The following is a 22,838-nucleotide window of genomic DNA, read 5'->3' as shown; positions in this document are numbered from 1 at the left end:
TTCTGCAAAAGTGAATGGGGGTAATGTACACATGGAATCATTCTCATCTTCCATTTTTCAAAGGTTGTAAGAAGGGTTAATCCTGTGATTCATGAAACTAGATTTAACCACAGAACAGAACATTTCTTACATTTTTCTGTTTCATCTTGGAGCGATGGTATCAAAATTGAGAAGTAATACCAAGTCAGTCCTGTATATAGGATGCCTCTTATAGAGAACTACCAAGGCCTGACCAACCACAGTTCTTGGAAGAGACTATAGTTCATAAAAAAAAACACAAATCAAAACAAAACACAAAAACAAGATAATGTGGATGGAAAATTCTGCTCTGGGATGGACCTCCTGGGGACAGTGCCCGCTTGTATCGCCTCCTTTCATCATCTCCCTCTCTTCCAGCTTCACGTCTACCCACACTAGCCAAAGGCGTGCACTCAGGGTTTGATTTTTAAGGTCATTTTCAGGGAGACTAAAGCATCTTGTCACGCCCATTAGAAACACAGTGGGAGGAGCGTTCTGTTCTCCCCGCCTACCTTTCTTAGAGCTCAGACAGAAAGGAGGGATTTGAGAAACCTCACGCCCCTCAAGTCCAGTCCTTGCGGAGGCGCGCTCTCCGCCCGGCAGGTGGCGCTGTGGGCTGGCTGGCCGTTTCAGCCGAGCGATTGGGTCCCGGAATCCTGCGCCTCCGCCACCGCCACCACCTCTGCTGCTGTTTCTACGTGGGGCGCATGTGCAGGCACTCCTGGCCCCGGTGGGCCGCTTCGCCTTAACCTCCGGCTGGGCGCCCGCCATGGCGGCAGTGGCAGAGACACGGGTGTTCCTGGAGGTGCGGAGACGGCTGCAGAGCGCGCTGCTGATCCTGGGGTAAGGCCGGGGTAGGAGTGTGGGTTCCTAGGCTCAGTGCCTGGCTCGCTTTTCTGCTGCCGGAGGCGTCTCCGCCTCCCTCTGATGGACCGATTTTTGAGTTTCTTCTGTCTAGTTACTTAGCTTTTGATCACTCAAGTGTTGTGCCCTACCCCAGTCCCCACTCGATTGGCTATCTCGGCACCACCTGGGAGCTCTTGAGAAATGCAGTCTCAACCCCACACCAGACCTGCTGAATCAGAACTTTCATTGTCACATGCACAGTCAAGTTTGGGGATCATTGATGTAAAACACCAGTGACAGTCCCTGGCGTTTCCAACAAAACAGTGCTAAAAAATACCTTGTCTACTTCTTCAGGATCCTCGTTATAAAATCAGTTCCAAAGTGAGAGCTTTCTGTTTTGTAAATAAACACGGTGTGTTTTTTCTCCCCAAATTATTCAATGTAGGGAAACTGACACAGTCATTCAAAACGTGCGTTCAATGAACGACTAACAAAGGTTGGAGACTAATCGGAGTTCATTCTTTTATTTAGATTGCGAGTTCCAATGAGAAGTCTACAAACAAAAAGTGTTCTCTCTTTTTGTTTTGTAGTATGTGATCCCTTCGACTATTCTCTTGTGACCACTGTTTCAAATAAAGTAAATTAACTGTTACAATCCTAAAAAATTTATTACACAGCGCCACTCTGAGGCAGATTGGTGCTTAGCTTTCCCTTTTCCCTTAAACCAGGCAGGTATCTGGCGTGGCAGTTTTGGATTTGGCATAAGTGAATTCAAATGCTACCTTCTTTACGAGGGTAGAATCATATAATCTGAAAATTTTTTTTTCAGTTGTAAAATGGGGCTATTTTTCTCTTCTTTCTATCTCTCAAATCCTGAGTTCAGATAAATATCTCCAATTCCAGTCCACCTTTTAGGGTTATTAGGAGACCAAACCACATACAAAACAAAACAAAACAAAACAACCTCTCTACATCCTCCCATCAAAGGGGCCTTTCCAGGTTCTCCTAGATTACTCTCCCCTGTTTAAGCAAGTTGAGAAACCTAGCTTTGCTGAATTACTGGCTTGTCCTATGTTGTCTTTGTTCAGTTTTTATTACCAGTCAATTCCCTCTACTATAAAAGCAACCACTGCTAATTTCACTCAGTAAAGATGAATTTTGCCATTTCTTGAAGTATGGATTCATACAGTATGTACTTTTTTGTTTCTGGCTGCTTTCCTTCAACAGTGTTTCTGAGATTCATGTTTCATCTATGCTATTGCATATATCAGCCCTCCATTTTTTTTCTTGCTGAGTAGTGTTACACTGTATGAATATAAGACGATTTATTTATCCATTCTTCTATTACTGGATATTTTGTATATTTCTAGAGCTTTCTTATTATGAGTAAAACTGCCATAACATTGTTGTGTAAGACTTTTTGTGGACATACATTTTTCTTTCTCTTGGATAATTACCTAAGAGTGGAATTGCTGGGTTATAGGGTAGATGAGGACTTTATTTTATGAGAGGCTGCCAAACAGTTCTCCAAACTAGTTGTATCATTTTCCATTCTCACCAGAAAAAAAACATGAGAGTTCCAATTGCTTTACATTTTCTCTTGTATGTATTATTAGTTTTGTCAGTGTTTTTTGTTTTAGCCATTTTAGTGGTATAAAGTGGTACCTCATTGTCATTTTAATTTGCATTTCCCTGATTAATAGTGTTGACCACCTTTTCATTTGCTTTTTGGTTATTCATACATGTTCCTTGGTAAAGTATCTTCTAATTTTTTGGCATTAAAAAAAATCAGGTTGTTTGTCTTATTGTTGAATTTAGAGAGTTCTTTATATAGTCTGGAAACAAGACCTTTCTCATGTATGTGAATATTTTCTTCCAGTCAGTAACTTACCTTTTCATTTTCTTCATTAATAGTGTTTTGATGAACAGAAAATTTTAATTATAATGAAGTCCAGTTTATTGCATTTTCTTAGTGGTTAATATTTTTTGTGTCTTAAGAAATCTTTGTTTACCTCAGGGTTGTAAAGCATTTTTTCCTAGGTTTATTTTTTAGGAGTTACATAGTTTTAACTTTTACATTTAGGTCTGTCTGTGAACATGTCAAATTGATTTTTGCGTTTGGAGTAAGGAAGGGGTTTCACAGTTCTTTTTTTTTTGGTTAGGATATCCAGTTTTATTGACAATCGTTGAAAAGACTTGTTTTTCTCGTTGATATAACTCCTGTCTTTGTCAGAAATTAGTTGACTATACTGTTTGCATGGTATGTTTTTTTCTACCGTTTTACTGTCAATCCATGTCTTTCTGTATAAAGTTTTGCTAGCATATACTGTGTGGAGTTTTTTAAAATCCATTCTGACAAGCTCTGCATTGTAATTAGACTTTTTTAGTCTATTTACAGTTAATGTCAATTATATGATTGAATTTTATTCTTGTTCCTAATCTTAAAAGAAATACTTAGCATTTCATCATTAGGTGTGAAGTATACTTTTGGCTAATATATTTGGTAGATTGCATAGTTTCTTTATTTTCCTAATTTACTAATGATTTTAATCATGAGTAGATGTTATAGTTTCTGTAATGATTTCTGCATGCATTGTGATGGTCATATTTTTTCCTTCAGTCTTTACATCTGTGAATTGCATTAGAAAAATCTATTATGTTAAGCCATTTTAGGTTCCCAGGATAAACCTTAGCCACTCATTCATTCAATCTACAGATATTTACTGAATTCCTATTCTAGTGCCAAGAACTGAGAGTCTAAGTGCTGGGTATACAGTTGTGAACAGTAACAACAGCAAAGACAACAACAGATGCTCTCTCTCATTGACCTAACAATCAAATGACGGCAGTGGGCAAAAAATACACAACATTAAAAAATATATATATTATATTGAAAAGAGATAAGTACCTAGAAAAAATAAAACAGAAAAAGGGATAGGGAGAAAAAAAAATTACAACCTGTCATTCCAAAAGAGAAAGCAACATCTGAGTAATAAACTGAAAGAAGTAAGGCTTGGAACTATAGGATACCTGATAGAAGACGGCCTCCCTTTGAATTTGAAGGATTGCCTAGTTCGGGGAGATGGGGGTCGCTGGTGCAGCCCATAGTAGGTAGGGTCTTACAGGGAGTGGTGTGCTGATAAATGTTTAACAACCTGCTCTCCAGGAAAACAAAGCAACAACCAAATAAAAACCTCCCTGATTTGCCACATTTACTGATCTCTGGGATGTAAGTACTTTCACTATGGATGATGTCAAGTTACCAAAGTGAAGTCAACTGGTTTGCAAAATGTCTGGAATTTTATCAACTGGCATCACTGGATCGTATATATCACTGAAAGTTCTTTAGTTCTTACTCACAGTGAGATGTGAAGTCATTGGATAGTTTCAAGCAGGGTGTGACACAACTAGGGTTTTGAAAACTTCTTGGAAAGGTCCTTTGAGACTATGTAAATGTCCTTTTCTTCATCAGACTTTCATTTTATTCTTTCATTTATTTACATCAGTATGGACCCATAGTCCTGTCTTTTTTCAGTGGCTTGCTCAGATTACATCAGATTTGGCCAGTGGGGGTCCCTTCAAGATGATTTCTGTCCTTTTTGACCTGTCCTTATCATTTATTGATTTTTCCTTTGTTGTACAGCAAGATGTCTAGGCTCATCTCACTTTTTTCCTATTCCAGCCCTGGATGTAGTTATTTTTCCAAGAAACCCTGTTTTGTTTTCATTCATTTATTTTTAAGTGGACAATGGCCTTTAGAAACTAAAATCTGAGTACAAAGTATGCTCGTTACTATTGGGGTGTCATTTCTTCTAAGCCTGCTAGTGGACAGAAGTGGACTATAATGTAATATAGTCCTGCTACTAGACTATAATATAATACTGTGACACATCCCGTGTTTCCCCGAAAATAAGACCTAGCCAGACAATCAGCTCTAATGCGTCTTTTGGAGCAAAAATTAATATAAGACCCGATCTTATTTTACTGTAATATAAGACTGGGTCTTATATAATGCAGTATAATATAAGACTGGGTCTTATATTAATTTTTGCTCCAAAAGACGCATTAGAGCTGATTGTCTGGCTAGGTCTTATTTTCGGGGAAACGCTGTATATACTTAGGTTTAGATGAGGTCATGAGGGTGGAGCCACCATAATGGGATTAGTGCCCTCATAGGAAGAGACACCAAAGCTGTCTTTCCAGTGAATATACAATGGGGAGGCGGCCATCAGCAAGCCAGGAAGAAGGCCCTCAATTAGGACCAAATCTGCTGGCACCTTGGTCTTGGACTTCCCAGACTCCAGAACTATGAGAAGTAAGTGTTGTGAAAGCAACCCAGTCTGGTATTTTATTAAAGCAGTCTGAGCTAAGACTGGCTCTGAAACCCCATGCTGAGCTGCTCCTCACCTCCCTTTCAGATTTCCTCCTCACCCCTCTTGGGATCTGACATGGCTGCGGGGCGGCCCTCCTTAGCTTGTAGGCTGTATGGCGGCTACCTCCTCACCTTGCTGGACTTCTTACATAGACTCCAGGACACTGTGGTTCTCCTACTCTTGCATAAATGCCTACTTTGCTCAGCCTGATGTGTAGGCTGATTTTTTTTCAGGAAGGGTAAGAGGGAGAAGAGTGGTAAACCAGAGATGGAGTGAGAGAGGGCTTAGGAAACCAGTGGTATCCCTTGGGGCACTTCCAAGTGCCAACTGCACAGTCCAATTTGAAAATCACTGAAGTAGCAAAATGGACAAATTGTGTATCTTTAGAGCAATGGTTGGCAAACTATGGCCCATGGGCCAAATCTAAACTGCAGCCTGTTTTAGTACAGCCTATGAGCAAAGAATGGGTTTTACAGTTTTTTAAAGGGTTGTTTACAAAAGAAAGATACAAAGCAGAATATGCAACAGAGATCATATAAGGCCAGCACAACCTGAAATATTTACAATGTGGCTTTTTATATAAAACATTTTCTGACCTCTGCTTTAGAGGATTATGACTTTTTAAACATCATTTCTTCAAACTGGATTTTTGACTCAAGAGTATGAGACTGTCTTCCTAGAAAAGATTTGGGTTCTTGATATTCTGTATTGCCAATTCAATATAGATCCATTAACTTTGAAAAGGAGTTAGTGAGAAAGTACAGGTAGTCTTAAGATTTGCTAAGGCAAATTAAGAGGCCCAACCAATATTCAAACTGAGCACGTGGTATGACCTCTGTACTTGGATGACACTCATGGAGATGGCCCACATTCTGAACTTAGATGACACGAAGTAGGTGGCCTGCCCCTGCTGTCTGTACTGCACAGGGGCTCGGGGTGCTCTGACACCTCTGTTACAATGCTAAGCATCTTTCAGCTTCATCTGAAGGTCATTTCGGTATGTGTTTATCCCCCTCTGTACTTTTAGTGCCTGGTGACCAGGGATCGGGTTTTACTCTCCGTTGCCTATACTGACTGATTTGTGTTTGTAGTGAACTGGATTAGTAAGTCCTTTCACGCCTATTCATACTCACTAGATTGTTTTCTTAGTTACTTTTTTATATGTAAAATTGACAGTTTTTTTCTCCTTTACCTTTTGCTTCACTTAATCCCTGTCTCCTTGTTAAAATCCTGCCTATCAAATAACAACAATTTATTGTGAGTAAAATAAAACATCATTGTAATGTTGGTCTCAGAAGCAAGGATGTTTTTTTACTCATTCCTTCAGTACTCAAATAACATTTACTTAGTGCTCAACCTATGATAGTCACTACACACCACCCCCATCGCTCCCATAGTACTCTGTATGTATCATAAATAAGGACAACGTAGTTTTCATTGATCACTTGATCATTCCTGTTTACTTGACTGTCCCCTATTTGTGGGTGGCGGAGTGGGTGGATATCTTGTTGTTAATTGTATTCCCAGTACCTGGCACATTATAGAACTTACAAAAGATGTGTTGAATGAATGAATGAGAGTGAATGGACATGCAAACCACACTAGGGTTAAGGAATGTAACAACGCCTAAGCCACTGTCTTAGGCAGTCTTGTTGAATTCTCTTGCCAAAAATATTTTAAAGAACAAGTGTATGACGTTTAACAGACCAGCATTAGATGGTGCTGGTTCGAAGAAGCTGTGGATGGGGGGACTGGTGGGAGAAAGCAGGGAGCATGAGGAAATGGAATGGCAGTCCATGCAAGCAGAATGGCTCTGGGAGCAAGCCCAGGAAGGTCCAGGCTGGAGAAGATGGAGGAAGCATTAGGATAGAAGAGAGAGTTGGGACTCAGAATCATTAGCAGCGGGAAAAAAGTGCATGTTTTAAAATGCATCATTGCCATAAAAAAAGAAGCAAGAATAAAATATACGTCCCAGAACTTTCATGTTACAGTAATAGTGTAAAGAACTCTCTGACCTGAACCAAATCTAGTATAGATAGGTTGGTTTCCTTTATGATCGCTTCACTGTTATTTTCTGGGATAGTTGACTTGAGGGCCCTTTATGAAGAGCAACAGAGAGATCCTTTGCCACTTATGTTTCTTTCGTCATGTGGTTTTCATCAATGAGAATTTTTTGTGTGTTTTATTTTTAATTACCAGAGAGCCAAAAGAAGCAGGTTTGCTTATGGATATTTCTATAACGCCATCCTCACTCCAGATGAAAACCTCTGAAGGCTGCACAGAGATCTGGCTTCCAGCAGAGGTCAGGCTTGTACCTTCCTCTTGCCGTGGACTGCAGTATGTGCCTGGAGATGGACTGCACCTGCGGCTACAGGCACAAGCAGAATTCGGCACAAGTAAGTAATACCAGCACTCCTGTTCCTGCATTTACTTTTGCATTGTAAATCGAAGGTGATTTTTCCTTTGAAATGTCGAACTTTTACCAGATAGCTGCTGATCAGGGGCATGGAAAGAGCTGGGAGTCAAGGAGATCTTGTTCTTTGCTAGTTCTGCTGCCAGGTAGGTATCAGCTGTGTGCAGTTGAACATGTCACTTAACCTTTCTGAGGCTTCATTATTTTTTTTTTTTCAGTATTTTTTTCCCTAATAGACTTTACTTTTTAGAGCAGTTTTAGGTTCACAGCAAAATTGAGCAGAAGATGCAGAGATTTTCCGTATACCCCGTTTTGTTTCTTTAATTATAAGATTACCTGGCTCACAGAGCTGATGTGAAGATTAAATCAGATGGCAGATGTGCAAGACCTGCTTGATTTTAAAGCATTACATAGAAATTCATGAATTCAATAAACATTACCTTATGCTATGTGCTAGGCATTGATCTAGGTTCTAGGGATACAGAAGTGAACAAGGTAGGAAGATCTCTGCTCTCATGGAGCTTACATTCTAGTAGGTGGGATAGATAATGACCAAATTACTTGGATACAGAGAAAAGAGCTATGGGCAAAGTAAAGCAGAACAAGGGGATAGGGAGCGACTAGGGTCAGGCTGAGGGTAGCCAGGGAAGGCCACCCTGAGGAGAGGACTGAATGGTGGAAATGATCCCAGTCATTTAGAGACATTTCCAATTAGAGAGAACAGTACTTAGATAAGGATTCGGAAGTTGAGTTTAATGCGTAATTTGATTTTGATTGGCCCTATGCCCGTCATATTTCCATTATTTCATTACTGGCTCATTGATTCAGTAAGATAGTAAAAATGTTTCTCAGAATAACTTATTAAATAAATGGTTTATTTATTTATGGTTTATAATTTATTAAAATGGTTTACAATTTATTAAATAAATGGTAAAATAATGGTTTATTGTGTCTCTTAACCATGGAAGTAATACACTTTGGAGGATTAAAAACGATGTAAAAAGGGATAACAGGCTGTAACAGACTGATGGGATGCTCATCATCAGTGAAGGATTGTAATTTTCCAGCTGTGCCCTGAGACTTCATTGCTGCCTCACGGATACTAAGCCTTTCCTCTGAGCTGCATGGTGCCTGGAGGTGGGGTCCGCAGGATTGTTTTGAAGAGCCGTTGAAGAGATGGGGAGCATATTTCAGTTCCCCTGAGTCTCTATGCTGGCTTTTGAAAGGAAAGAGAAGACAGAGGGAGTTTCACTCCCTTTTTGCTGGAGAGTTAATTTTGGTCAAGTACTGGATTAATGAATAACTAGTCTGAGTTGGGTGGAGTTGGTTTTAGGGCCTAGGGGTAGGGAAAAGAAACATCATGGAGCTTAAGTGGCATAAGATAAACACTAAGAATGACTATTGGAATTTTCATAGAAAGATGACTGGGTCACTAAGATGGGAAATAGACTAACAGACTCCCTGAGTGTACCAGATAGTGGGCAGAGGAGGTGTTGTTTCAGGGAAGAAACCGTGGGAGTCTGGCTCTTGTGACGTCATCACCTTCTCTTTGGCAATGACAACAACAGTAACCACAGCAGGAATGTTTTATCTCTCTGGAACCTGGGAAAAGACAGGCGTGAAAGCCACGGTGGGTGCTTCAGACCTGCTGCTAGTTTTCTGCGACCATGATTTTTGGTCCCATACTGAGGAGGTATAAAGACCTTCCAGAAACAATTGGCTTGTTGCCTACCCATATTCTGTAACAGTTAGTATACAAATAGCAAAACTTGAGCTATTTAAAAATCTGGAATCAGCAAACATTGTTTCGTTTTGACTAGTAGACATAATAAATTGACTTCTGTGTGTTGGTTTGCATGTTATTTACATTTATTTGTCTCCTCTTTATATTTTTAAAACATGTTTTACTCGTATATCTGAAAAGGAAAGCTTTCAAAGGCTTGTTCTGTGGTGCATGAAAGGGTATGCAAAATAGATTCCTCAGTACTTAATTGCTTTAGTGCTTTCCACATAATAGATAGTGAATTAGTATTTGCTGAATGAATAAATATCAGATAGATGCATACTGATGTAAACTTGAATCAAAATACGTTGTAAGAAGTGAGTTTTGAAATTTTTAGCACTCAATTGTGATTCAGGGTTTTTAAAAAGTTGATTTTTCAACTGTAAGAACATTCTTCTAAGGACTATAGTAAACATATTGTTACACAGTTTTGAATGTAACAGGTCAGATGATGACTGTTCACGTGGAACTGGCTACAGTAAATTCTGATACAGCACAAGTATTAGATTCATCCCCAGGTGGCAGTGTTGTTCCAGAATGCTCCTGTATCAGAAAGTTCTGACTTGACACTGCACCAATGGATCATTCTGGGTGGCCAGCAGAGGGGAGTATTTCACTGAAAATTTGTTGTTTTTTTGGGTCTGGCAAGAATATTTGGATGTCTTAACCAGGTCTACGTACTCTTAAAATATATACTAAGTAACAAACCAAATACAAATTGCTTGGTTCTAATGGATATGACCTCATTTCTTTAGATTTTTTTAATAGACATATTTCTGTGTGGGTTTTTTTAAGGGGGGGTGAAAATATTTTTTTTCTTTATGAATAAAATAATGGAAACTAAGAGAGCATACTGCCTATGCTGCACATAATGTGGGAAATAGACGTTTTTCCACAGCTTTAATCAGAAATTGAGTTTTGCTCTTGGAAAATTGAATTTTTCTTAGGAGCCATTCTATTCCCAGGATCCTGTCTAATAAAGAAAAATTTCAAGATTCATTTTGTTTGTACATACTGGTAATATGCCAGAATGGACATAAATCTTATTTAAATCAATTTAAACTTAAATTTAAAAGCTTTATTTACCAGCAGTGACACTGATGAAAAACTGTACGTAACACGTAGCTGGGCAAAGCTAAGGATGGCAAAGCTCTGTGAAGTTAGCTTGATGTGAAAGAAATAGGGCCCATTTCTCTCATCCTTAATGTTGGTATTTATGGAATGAGAGAAACAACTCAACAGTATATGACATGGATAAGCTAAAGCAATACCTCGCTCTGAAACACCTAGTAAAATCTGTTGTTGTTGAAAACACTCCACAGTATTTGCTTCTGGTTGAGTCATCAGATAATACTAATTAAATGTGTACTTCTGGGTAGACCATAAACAGTATTTATTGATGGTTACTTATTGTGCTATGAAACTCTTATATGTTAACATATTTGTCCCAAACCTCTAAGATTTGCTATTTCATTGATTTCCTTTAGAACCGATTTCAATGTTTAATCCAAGCTCACAAGCTCAAGGCTGTTGCACATTTTATTGCCAATCCTGTGGTGAAGTCATAATAAAGGACAGGTAAGGAATGTATTTAACACTAGTTAATTGTATGCCTGGCAATGGTTTTCTCTTTTTTCTGTCAGAATTTCTGAAGTAATTGCCAAGGGAACAGTATACGGCCTGAAAAAGAGAGCCAGCTTAATATCACTTTGAACAAAATCAGCCATAAAACTCTCCAGCAACCACAGAGCAATTAGGCCTTCTCACTCAAGGTGACAGAGGGGAACAATAGGATGCTGGCTTTAAGGGAGGAAGGCTTATCTTGGTGGAAGAGGCTGTATTGATCCCTGAAGCACCTCTCTTCTGAAAAGAGACATGGGACCTATTGCATGTTTTATCCATCATGGTGGTGAGTGAGGTTTTTCCACATCAAGTGATTTTTCTAAATAACAAGCTTTTGCAGCACAACTTTTTATTTCAACTACTTCTATTAGTGCCTTTCTAAAATCCATCTCCTATTCCCCTGTTTATTAAAACAGAGCATAGAGAGCACAAATTAATCTTTTCTTGATGATTAGGTTAATCTTATAACCTGTTCTTGCCATGTACTCTGATTACCCTGTTGAGATGGGAAGGGCTCATTGCTGCATCGTTTGCATTCCCAAGTTGTATCTTTTAATTATTTTTCTATCTGCTCCCTTCCTCCTGTCAGCCTCCTTGTTCTTGGGTGCAAACCCTTCCCACTGAATTTTCAGCTTCTGATCACTCATAGGCTGGATAGGCTGATGGGAACCTTATTATTGTTAACAGTATTCAAAGAGAGAATGTAGAGTTCTTTGTTGTATGCATTTCCTCAGAGACAAGTGCCTGAGACTTATATGTGAATGGATGCTTCTCCATATCTGAAACCTGCTCCTTGTGCTTGGTTGGCAGCACATTCAGGTGTGATAAAAAGATGTGAATGTTTACATTTTAAAAATTTTATTATAATAAAAGACACATTTTCATTAATCTCCCTCAAAATACCCCCCTCGCTTCGAATATACTTATCCCGTCATTCTTGCCACTTTCTGAAGCAGTTCTGAAAGTCCTCTTTCATGAATGTCTTTAGTTGCACTGTCGTGGCTGCCTTGATGCTCTGATTCAAAACGTTTACCTCTCATGGCCATTTTGACTTTGGGGAAAAGCCAGAAGTTACATGGTGCCAGATCTAGTGAATAAGGTGGATGAGGACACACCGTAATGTTTTTATTTCACAGAAATTGCCGTATCAGAAGTGATGTGTGACACGGAGCCTTTCTGTTCTGATCACAAAATATGGTGAATGCTGCTGCCGAGTGCAATCTAACTGAAAGGCAGGGGTTTTCAATATGGGAAGTGGAGTGTCGAACCTTAGTAGCAGTGTGTGACAAGTTTCAACTTATTTGGTCAGTCGAGTGCAGTCAGTCGAGTATGAGCTATGGTTGAGAGACGGTGTATTTTAAAGTGTGTAAATCATCCTCCATCAGGACAATGCTCCGTGTCACACACATCGCTTCGGGTATATGGCAATTTCTGTCAAATAAAAACATTACAGTGTGTCCTCATCCACCTTATTCACTGTGTGACTTCTGGCTCTTCCCCAAAGTCAAAATCATTCAGGACATCAAGGCAGCCATGACAGTACAACTAAAGACACTCATGAAAAAGAACTTTCAGAACTGCTTCAGAAAGTGGCAAGAACTATGGGAAAAGTGTGTCCAAAGCCAGGGGGGTATTTTGAGGGGAATTAATGGCAATGTGTCTTTTGCTGTAATATATTTTTTTATTTAAACATGCACTGTACTGTTTGATCACACCTCGTATACTGAAACCTGCTCCTCCTTCAGGGCTCCTGGTCTCACTCAGTGCATGCCAACCCTCTGCCTTCATTCTCAAGGTAGAATCCTAGTGGTGTTGCCTCAGGCTCCCCCCGCCTCTCATTTACAGTCACCCACCAGGTTCTTTTGCTATTTCCTTCCCCACATTTCTTAATTCAGTTCACTTTCCTCCGCCCCAGTGCCACTGCCTCAGTTGAAGCTGTCCTCTCACCAAATAGCACTTGTGGCCAGCTCCATCTCTACTCACCTTTCCTTGGGTCACTCTCATCTGATCATTTCTACACCACTGAGTGTTCTCAAAGTGTTCTGCAGTCGGCTCCCCTGTTCAAACCCTTCCAGGACCTCCCAGATCTTTCAAGATAAATTCCATGACACCTTAGCATGCCATGCTAGGTCCTTTATGAGTTTGCCTCCTTCTCCCTCTCCCGCCTCATGTTTTAGCCCTCCTTCCCCCACCTCCTTCTTTCCCCTCCAAAACAATGCATTGTTATTTACACATATTCTGTGCACAATTATAGTGATCAGCCTGCGGTCCTACAGTCTCTCCATGCTTTTCTCCACCCCAGGGCTTAATGAAACTACTCTCTTCCTTGGAGTGCACCCCATGTACCTGTCTCCCTCTGGTTATCTTCTAAATTCAGCTGATAGGGCATCTACCGTTGGGAGCCTTCTGTGAACGTATGAGTTATGTGCTCCTTTAAGGTTTATTTGCCTGTCTTTCTGGTTAAACTATAGGCTCTGGGGGTGGGGATAGTCTTATTGATCCCTGTATTCGTTATCCCCACTCATATTTAGAGTGCAGTGTACTGTAGTAGCTAATAGCCAAACTCAGAAGCCAGACTATCTGGGTTTGCATCCACCATTTACTAGCCGTGACCTTGGGAAAGTTACTTAACCGCTCCATGCCTCAATTTCCTTATTACAAATATATAGATAACAGTAGGAGCTACCTCACAGGGTTGTTTGGAGGATCAAATGAGTTCAAGTATTTAGAACAATGTCTAGCCCAGGGTAGACATTCAGTATGTGGTAGTGACTGCTGTAATTATTACTCTTATCATCAACCCCCGCATCAGGCACAGGGCCAGGTGAATAGTGTGCTCTCGATAAATTCCTGTGAGGTTGAGTTGAATGAATGTGAGGGTGTTTGCTTTGGCCTCCCACCAGCCTCTCTTGCTTGCTTTATGGTTCCTTGGCAGTGTCCTGGTAGATGAGATCGCCAAAAGTTGCCCTAGTGGAAGTAGGTAATGAATGGAGCATCCTCCGAATGATTATCTTGGGAAAGAAATGAGGTGACTCAGTCTGCAGAGGAGAGGAGAACGTTCTTGCTCGGATTACCTGAGGGGTGAAGTTGCTGCAGAAGATGCAGTCTGGGACAGGCCCACTTTAGCCTGAAATGTCCGCAGGGTCCCATTTTATATTGTGGTTTAACCAAGAAAGTTTTCTTTCCTTCTCAGTCTATTTCAGCTTTGATTTAACTCTCACATGAAGTTTCTGAAACATGCATGTCTGTATAACAATGAGGTGACATAGAAGTTATAGTAGGAACAGGTTCAGTTGAGTATAACAGAATTTCCTGGTGCTGCTTGCTTATTGTAAAGAATATGCTTGTTCATTATTGGCTGATATTTGTGTTTCATTGGAAAACGATGATGGATATGAAAAACTGTTACCTGTAGTCCCCATTTTTCCCACTTAGGTACTGTATCCTCTGTTTTGTGTCCTTTTTATGATCATGGGATTGAGAACTAGAGGGCTTAGAGGCTAACATTGAAAGACAGTATCGACTCTCCCTAATCCTGACCACTAGGAATCCATGTAGCATAAAAGCTACAGTGGGAAAATGGGACCTGGGTTTGAATTCTAGCTTTACCACTTAGTAGCTGGGAAACCTTTTCCATATCACCTCAGCGTCTTAGATTTTTTTTTAAATGAAATTTATTGGGGTAATAGTAATATTGATTAATAACATCATATAAGTTTCAAGTGTACTATTCTATAATACATCATCTGTATATTGCATTGTATGCTCCCCACCCAGAGTCTAGTCTCCTTCTGTCACCATATATTTGATCCCTTCACCCTCTTCATCCTCCCCCTACCCCTTTTCCCCTCTGGTAACCACCATACTGTTGTCTGTGTCTGTGAGTTTGTTTTGTTTGTTCATTTGTTGCTTTCTGTTTTGTATCCCACACATGAGTGAAATCATATGGTTCTTGTCCTTTTCCATCTGACATTTTTGGTTTAGCGTGATACTCTCAAGATCCATCTATGTTGTCGCAAATGGTTGTATTTCAGCCTTTCTTGTAGTTGAGTAATATTCCATTGTATATGTACGACGTCTTCTTCATTCAATCATCCATCCAAGGACACTGGGGTTATTTCCATGACTTGGCTACCTGAAGATGCTGCAGGGAACATAGGGGCACATACATCTTTACAAATGTGTTTTCAAATTTTTCAGGTAGATACTCAGAAATCAGCTTCTTCTTGAGTAGACATAATAAGGCCTATTTTCCAAACTGGTGGAGAGAGTTAAGGGCTATAACACATATAATATTAATGCTGAACATCCTCTTTTAAATTGGTTCTATGGACCCCTTTTTCCATAATTGTCCTTATTAGCAAACTAAGAAATTAACTTGTTTAGTGTTTCAAACCTTTTAGAATCAGGTTTAAAAAATACAGAGGTATTTTTTAGGTGTGCCACAGAAATGACCCACTTTTCTCCTTTTTTCTTCCTGAGAAGATAAACAGAAGACTTGACTTAGCCCTTGCTTCACTTAAGGAAGTTTACTTGAAAGCCTTTTCCTGTCACACCTGTGTAGACCTTTTGAGCAACACAGAGAAATCCTTAGTAGACGATTTAAAACTTAGCTTACATTTCACTCTTAGGCAGCATGCCCCATGACTCTTTGTTTTATGGAAAAACACGTTTGCTCCAGTATTTGCACAAGGAATTCATGTTGACTGTTTACAGTAAGCCCAATGGTCTTCTCATTTCTCCCTATTACCTATTTTATGTGGTGTTTAGGTTATCTTCTGTTCCTGTTAAGCGGAAAACAAAACCAAAGGAATTTCAAAAGAGGCTTGTATGTACTATAAGCAAAATCAACTAATTGTGGACATCTTTACCAGGAAGGCACCTTGGAATATGTTGATTTATCTGTACCAGGAACTCCCGTAACAGGACCAATGGAGCAGATGTAAGGTCTGCTTACTGGCTGGCCTTATTATTTGGGAACATGTCACTTTAATTCTCTGGCCCTCAGTTTTCTCATCTGTAAAATGAAGAAGTTGGATTAGATAAACCTATAAGAGTCCTGCAAGCATGAGAATTCTGTAATTAGTGAACCTCATAAAGTTGTATTTGCATTCTAATTTGTGTTATATAAATAATGCAAGACTAATGCTCATTTTTTAATGAAAAAGATTCTTGTCAATAAAATTATAGAAATAAGGTACAGAGGACTTAATAATACTCTAATGGGTTTTAATAGTTATTAGTGCCAGGTTGCATGAACTATGCTAATTACAGCAGTCTTTTTTCTTAATTTAGGGTCACCTGTTCTTAACCATTTGTTTTGGTTATTTGAAAACAAATACTGTCTTGTTTTGTTATGATAAAATTTTCCAATTTGCATTTTTACCAGTTTGGCAGAGTTTTTCTATAAATATTGTCTGAATGTATACAATTTTTGATTATACTCTTGTTGAGACTAACAGGCCTTAATATTAAGCAACAGTAAAAACAAAATTTACTTCTTTGTGAATAGTCTCAGAAACTGCTAACTGGTCACTGTGTTTGGAATTTGTTGTCTCCCAGAAATAAATTCATGTTAGACTTGAACTACATGAGGTGGGCAGACTTTCAAACATAGCCTTTTGATTTTCATTCCACATGAGAGGTCTCCTGAGGTCTCCGGACAGGCCCTCTCCATTCCACCAGCAGAGAGCTAGGTGTCAGCCCAGCAGTTCATGAGGGTGTTGAAACTTTACAAGGAAACAAGCAGAATAGACTTTATGGAAACAATAAGAGATGTCATATTATCCAACCAATTGATTGGTCCACTTGACAGACCAGCTATAATTGTGGTCTAAAAATAACTACTCCCATGAATACAATCACTTTTATATGAAACAGACCAAAGAGGTAAAAAAAGAGTACAGACACAAACTGGATTATTGGTAATAGTGTGCAAGCTTTTGAGATAAAATGGTTGATTATACATTATGGGTCTAATCATACTACGTACATAATGGTAATAAAATGCAAAGCTAGGTTCATAGCATTTGTAGCCTACCAGTTGGATAATGCCAGCTGAATTTATGAAAATTCCAGTAGCCATATTTGAGCTTTAGCTATTTGATGTTATTCTTAAAATTCTTAATGTCCATTTGGTTATAATTCAATCTGTAAAACTCTGTGTTATAACCATTGTTATTTTCACTGATTAATGGTTGATTTTAAAGTTAAGGCATTCCATTTTCTTGTCTGTATTTTTAAGTTTTAAATAAACATCAATCAATAGCAATTGTCTATTTTAAGTTATTTCTCCCAAAAGCTTATGTTTAAGATGCATGAAAAATAACTAGCAAATTTTAATTTATTGTAAACATGTGCTGCTATTCATCACAGAGTCCTAAGCTGAAAGAAAATTCAAGAGATCATTTCACTCTTTCTGAGTTTCTGCAAGTTTTTAACCTAAAAACTACCTTGAAAAAAATGTTATCTATTTTATTTTGAAAGTTCTCTTAGAAAGTAGATCATATCAAAGTTTCAGTTTTCGATAGACGTAATTCCAGTAGACTGTAATTAAAATACATCTTTTGTTCTTAAAGGTTTTATCTTTCTTTCAAAACAGAAAAATTTCTGCTCTACACTTTCATCTTCGCAGCGACTTGTGAATTAGGCACTTTCTTGCTCCTGATGTATTATGTAGATAGTTATGGGATACATTATAGCTTTTATTCACTGTGATGTGCGGTCAAGTTCAGTTTGAAATATCACATTTTGTGCTAATGTGCATCAAGTCTCCCAGATCTCTGTAAATCTTAGTGCAGTTTCATTTCTGTGCTCACGTATGAGACTTGGACATCGCTGTCTTTTGCACCACATTGAGGACCTGTTTATTGGGACTGTATGCAAAATGTCAAGAGACAGAATCTTAGTGATGGAGAAGATCTAGGAGACTGTGTAGGCCTAACCCACGCTTTAAACAGGCACTTTTGTTTACCTCCTTCCTCTTCTTTGTAAAAATTCAAAGCTGACCTATCACTTCCCTGCTTAAAATTCTATAATGCTTCACACCTATCTGTAGAACCAAGTGCCTGCCCCTTAGGTTGACATGTAACACCTCACACAGTGTGCCACTGTCCCTTATGGATGTTCTCCATTACCAGGGGAAGGAGTATATTCCAAGGGGAAAAGTTTAGTTTTGGAACCAGGAAGACTTGGGTTGAGATCCTGGCTTCATTCATCACTCCTGGCTCTGTGAACTTGTACAGCTATATTTAACATGTCTGAGCCTACCTTTCCTCCTCTGTAATAGAGGAATGGAAATTCTTATCTCACAAAGTTTTAGTGAGCATTAAATGGGAAAGGTGTGTGTTGTGCCCACCAGAGAGCTTAAATTCAACTAAACATGCAGACTCACAACACTACCACAGGCCACATTTCTTGCCAGCAGGGGCACCTCAGGAGTTCCTCTCAGCAGAGATCCTGCAGCAGGTCAGGCACATGACAGCTCATACACTCATATGGGGACTCTTGTCTCCCATGTGACGTGGTTCCAGGTACAAAGCGCAAGAGCCACATCAGGCAGGTGTGGGAACTACCCTGAGAAGAAGCCTCACGCCCTAAGCAGCCAGTATCACTAGTAACAATTCTTTGGCATAGTTTCTGCAGTTCCTCACAAAGGACTGCATTCAGGAAAATCCAAAGCATGGCATCCTCATCAGATATTTACAGCTCATTCATACTTCCTCCCAGTCCAGATGCAATTTAACATCAGGGATCATTTTTAGCATAAGCAGTGTTGCCTAGCAATATAACTGATGCCTACCATCTACTAGGTTTCTAGGGTAACAGAGCTAGGTGGTCAAACCAAAGGTTAGATTTTCAAGCATCAAGGGAAAAAGGTTTGTTAACCCTTTCATCTCAGTATGCGACAGACCCAGGCAGCGGCCCTGCATGTTAAAGATATCAAAATATACTTGTTCATTCCTTTAACAAATATTTAAGAGCTTATACTGTGAGTCACGCACTGTGCCAGACACTACAAATGCAGTGGTAATTTAAATGGATATGTTGCCATTTTCATGTTGTTTCCTCCACCTGTGGTGCCCTTAATTCTGTCCATTGCCTAGAGAACTCCTATTTATCTTTCAAAGGTCAGCTCAAGTGGTGCCTCTTGTCTGAAGTCCGTGTATATACTCTACTCTCCTAGCACTTTGTATATATTGCCCTGAATTCATGGATTAGTTTTGCGAATCCACAGATCCCCTAAGTAATATACCAAATTTGTGTGCGTGTGGGAATGTATGTTTGAAGAAAGGGGCCATAAAACTTGCATCAAATTTTCAAAATGTTCTGAGCTGTCCCCTCCCCCCCACAAGAATTTAGAACCACTACTCTGTCATGAGTGTTTATTATATTATGATTTTATTATTTGTTTATAGGTTGGTATCTCCTACTAGAACTTGAGTACCTTGAGAGAAGAGACTATGCGTTAATGTTTTGTGTCAGCAGAATGCCTGATTCATAGTAGACTTTTAGAAAATGTATGTTGAAAGAATTGCTTCTTAATATTTTTAACATGCTCAGCAGCTTGAATAATGCTGGTGGTGCAGCATTTCCTAATTTGAAAGGGAAAGTTCTTCCTTATATTAAGCTAAAATCAGCCTTTCTTGTTCTTAGCTCTGTCCTCTGGAATTATAAATTAAATGTGTTCCATAATGTAATTGCCCTTTTATGAGACTCACAGCTGATTGATGAATCAAAGAAAAGGTCTAATATGGGGAATCACTGAAAAATAATATATGTGAATCTTAAACATTTTAACTTAAAACATGCAAATGTACGTTAATTTACTAGCATTTTATGGAATCAATACTTTTTTGTTGAATATGACCCTACTGTTTTGTAGCTTTTCTCACTTAAGCCATCCAAAATTCATCATTTACAGTTTCCAGTTTGGATTTCTTTAAAGTGGAATGAAGAGTTAGACACAGTTGAAGCAATCAGTTGCAGAATTCTTCTAGATTTTTACTTTTTCTTCCTCTCCTTAGTGTTCTATAGTTATATCTCCCATACCCTATCAGTGATTTTTTTTTTTTAAACTGGCTTTCATCTAATCTGAAATCTTTAGTTTTCAGAGGAATAACAACTCATATTTCCTTGGTTTACATTCTATTTAAATAATGTAACTAACATATATAAGTGGCATAAACAGGTCTGTGATGAAACACGGTTGACTCTTTGTAAGCACATGGCTCAACTGCTGGGAGCAGAGCTGTGCACGTATTCAGGGTGCTTTAAGCATTGGCAGTGTTCATGGACGTTAGAAAGACCATGAGCGTGTTTCTCTTCTCAGTTTTTCTCAGCATAAACTATTTTGAAATTTCCTCATTTCTTCTCCCCTTAGATTACTGATCTTCCTAATTGAGAGTAGAATGGAGGTAGGCTTTCCTCCCGGTTTAGTCTCAGGTGTCTGTTGTTGCTCGGGGCGGGGAAGGGGGGACGAAACCATTAACAAAACTGGTAGCAAATATAAGGGACGACTTAATTATGATGATGTTTTAAGTATAAAAAAGAACAGCAGAGTGGAGCTTCATTTCTCCCCCCGCTTCTCCCAGTGGCCTGGACTTCATGACTCATGTCCAAGGACTAGAGTATGCAAAGGGAGAAACCTAGCAAGTGATCAAGGTTGACGTCACCAATGATAAGTCATATTGATAGGGTGTAACCTCTGATATGATGGGATGAGAAGGGCACTTCACCTCTGTGGTATTCTTCCCCCAAACCCATAACCCCAGTCTAACCTTGAGAAAAAATATCAGACAAGCTCAAATTGAAGGATATTTTGCAAAATATCTAACCAGGACTCTTCAAAAAATCTCAAGTCCTGAAAAATAAGAAAAGACTAAGAAATTGCTACAGACGAGGGGTGACCAGGGAAACATGATGACTAAATGCAACGTGTTATCATGGATTGGATTCTGGAACAGCAAAAGAGAACGTTACTGGAAAAACTAGGGAAATCTAGATAAAGCCTATAGTTTTGACAAATCTTCCATGGTGAAGTAAGATGTTAACATTAGGGAAGCGTAGGTGAAACGTATATAAGAACTATCTGTACTATTTTTGTAATGTTCCTCTAAACCTAAAATTATTCCAAAGCAGAAAAATTATAAGAATAGTAGTAGAAGAAATCACAAACGAAAGGGATAGGTGATTTGAAATTTAACGTGAACCAAATTGAAAGGCAATAACTGAAAAAAAGTATTTGTCACAGATGATAGACAAAGGACTAGTATTCTTAATATAGAATATACTTTTACAAATTAATAAGAACACACTAATACCTCATTGGAAAATAATCATTGATCACAATTCACAGAAGAAAAGCAGTGGTCAATAAATATAAAAGCCAGTTCTATTACACTGTAATTAAAGAATTGCCAGTTAAAGCAGTATTGGAAACATTTTCACCCATACATGAAAAAAATGATAAAATTCAATTTTGAAGAAGGTAAGTGGAAGAATTATAGATTGGTATAGCCTTTTTGGAAAGCAGGTTGCCAGATGTTGGGTTTAAAAATATGCATATAATTTGTGCTTGTAATCTCACACATATGAATTTTTTTTCCCGAGGAAGTACTTATATATGTACACAAATTTTCTAATAAGAATGTTTCTCACAGGGTTGTTGATAAAGGAAAACTCAAAACCTAAATATCTAACAATGAGGGAATGATCTAAAAAGTTTTGGCATTCCTATGGAATAGAATGGAATCATTAAGAATCATGATATAATAAAATAAAACAATGAAAGCAAGATACAGTTTGTGTATGTCCTCTGATCCCAGACTTTGTATGCATGTGTACAACTACCGTGTTTCCCCAAAAATAAGACCTAACCGGCAAATAAGCCATAGCATGATTTTTCAGGATGCTCGTAATATAAAATAAGCCCTAATGCATCTTTTAGAGCAAAAATTAATATAAGACCCGGTTTTATTTTGGGGGAAATGCAGTAGGGCTTATTTTATATTACGAGCATCCTGAAAAAATCATTGCTAGGGCTTATTTTGGGGGAAACACGGTATGTCTCTTGAAAGAGCAGCAAGGATATATACCATCATGTACAAAATAGTTACTTGTCCTTGGATGGTAAGGAAAGGATGATTTTGGTTTTCTTTATACCTGTCCGCATTTTCAAAATTGTCTATAGTGAAGTTATGTTACTTTTGTAATCTGGCGGGAAATAAACACTGCAAGCAATGTGGTTAATGAGTTTCTTTCATCTTTCATACTGATTGAATTAAGAAAATGCTACATTTCCATTTTGTTCTGTAAAAATAGTTTTTCCCGTCTTGCCACCAGGAAGCTTCTCAGGGTGCTCCCATTGCCAAGTGAGAACTGGGGAGCTCTAGTTGGAGAATGGTGTTGTCATCCGGACCCCTTTGCTAATAAGCCACTTCATCCGCAAGTGAATGACTGTTTTATTGGAGACTCTTTCTTCTTGGTGAATTTAAGAAGTGATTTGTGGCAGCCAAGACCTGAACTAGCCCCAGCGAAGATGCCCTGTCTTTCTTCTGACACCCATTTTAAGTTGGTAAAGTATCTTTTCAAAATAAATTCTAATTTAGAGATTGGCTTAGAAACTGGTTTCTCCAAGCTTGTCTTAATTCAGGTCATGTTACACAGACTGTTCTAAAGATTGAAATCCATTATTTTCAATTGCTTCTATTCTTCAGTTCTGCTCTGTTGATATAGCAAGAGCATGTGGCCTCAAAGCAAAACAGCCCACAAGGGGTGAAGG

The 22,838-nt window shown here is 38.8% G+C and overlaps 1 protein-coding gene across 1 annotated transcript in view; it reads left to right on the top strand.

Moving 5' to 3' along the window:
- Window positions 1–154: 154 nt before the first annotated feature.
- UBE3D (ubiquitin protein ligase E3D) overlaps window positions 155–22,838 on the top strand; it is a 133,122-nt gene continuing 110,438 nt past the window's right edge. The window contains exons 1-5 of the mRNA XM_033103297.1: window positions 155–183; window positions 586–861; window positions 7,437–7,633; window positions 10,921–11,011; window positions 22,400–22,631. Coding sequence (XP_032959188.1) covers window positions 155–183; window positions 586–861; window positions 7,437–7,633; window positions 10,921–11,011; window positions 22,400–22,631 — 825 coding nt within the window. The remainder of the gene's footprint in view (window positions 184–585; window positions 862–7,436; window positions 7,634–10,920; window positions 11,012–22,399; window positions 22,632–22,838) is intronic.

The sequence above is a fragment of the Rhinolophus ferrumequinum genome, chromosome 3 (genome assembly GCF_004115265.2).
Source record: "Rhinolophus ferrumequinum isolate MPI-CBG mRhiFer1 chromosome 3, mRhiFer1_v1.p, whole genome shotgun sequence".
Lineage (NCBI taxonomy): Eukaryota > Metazoa > Chordata > Mammalia > Chiroptera > Rhinolophidae > Rhinolophus > Rhinolophus ferrumequinum.
This window is presented reverse-complemented; position numbering and strand designations above follow the sequence as displayed.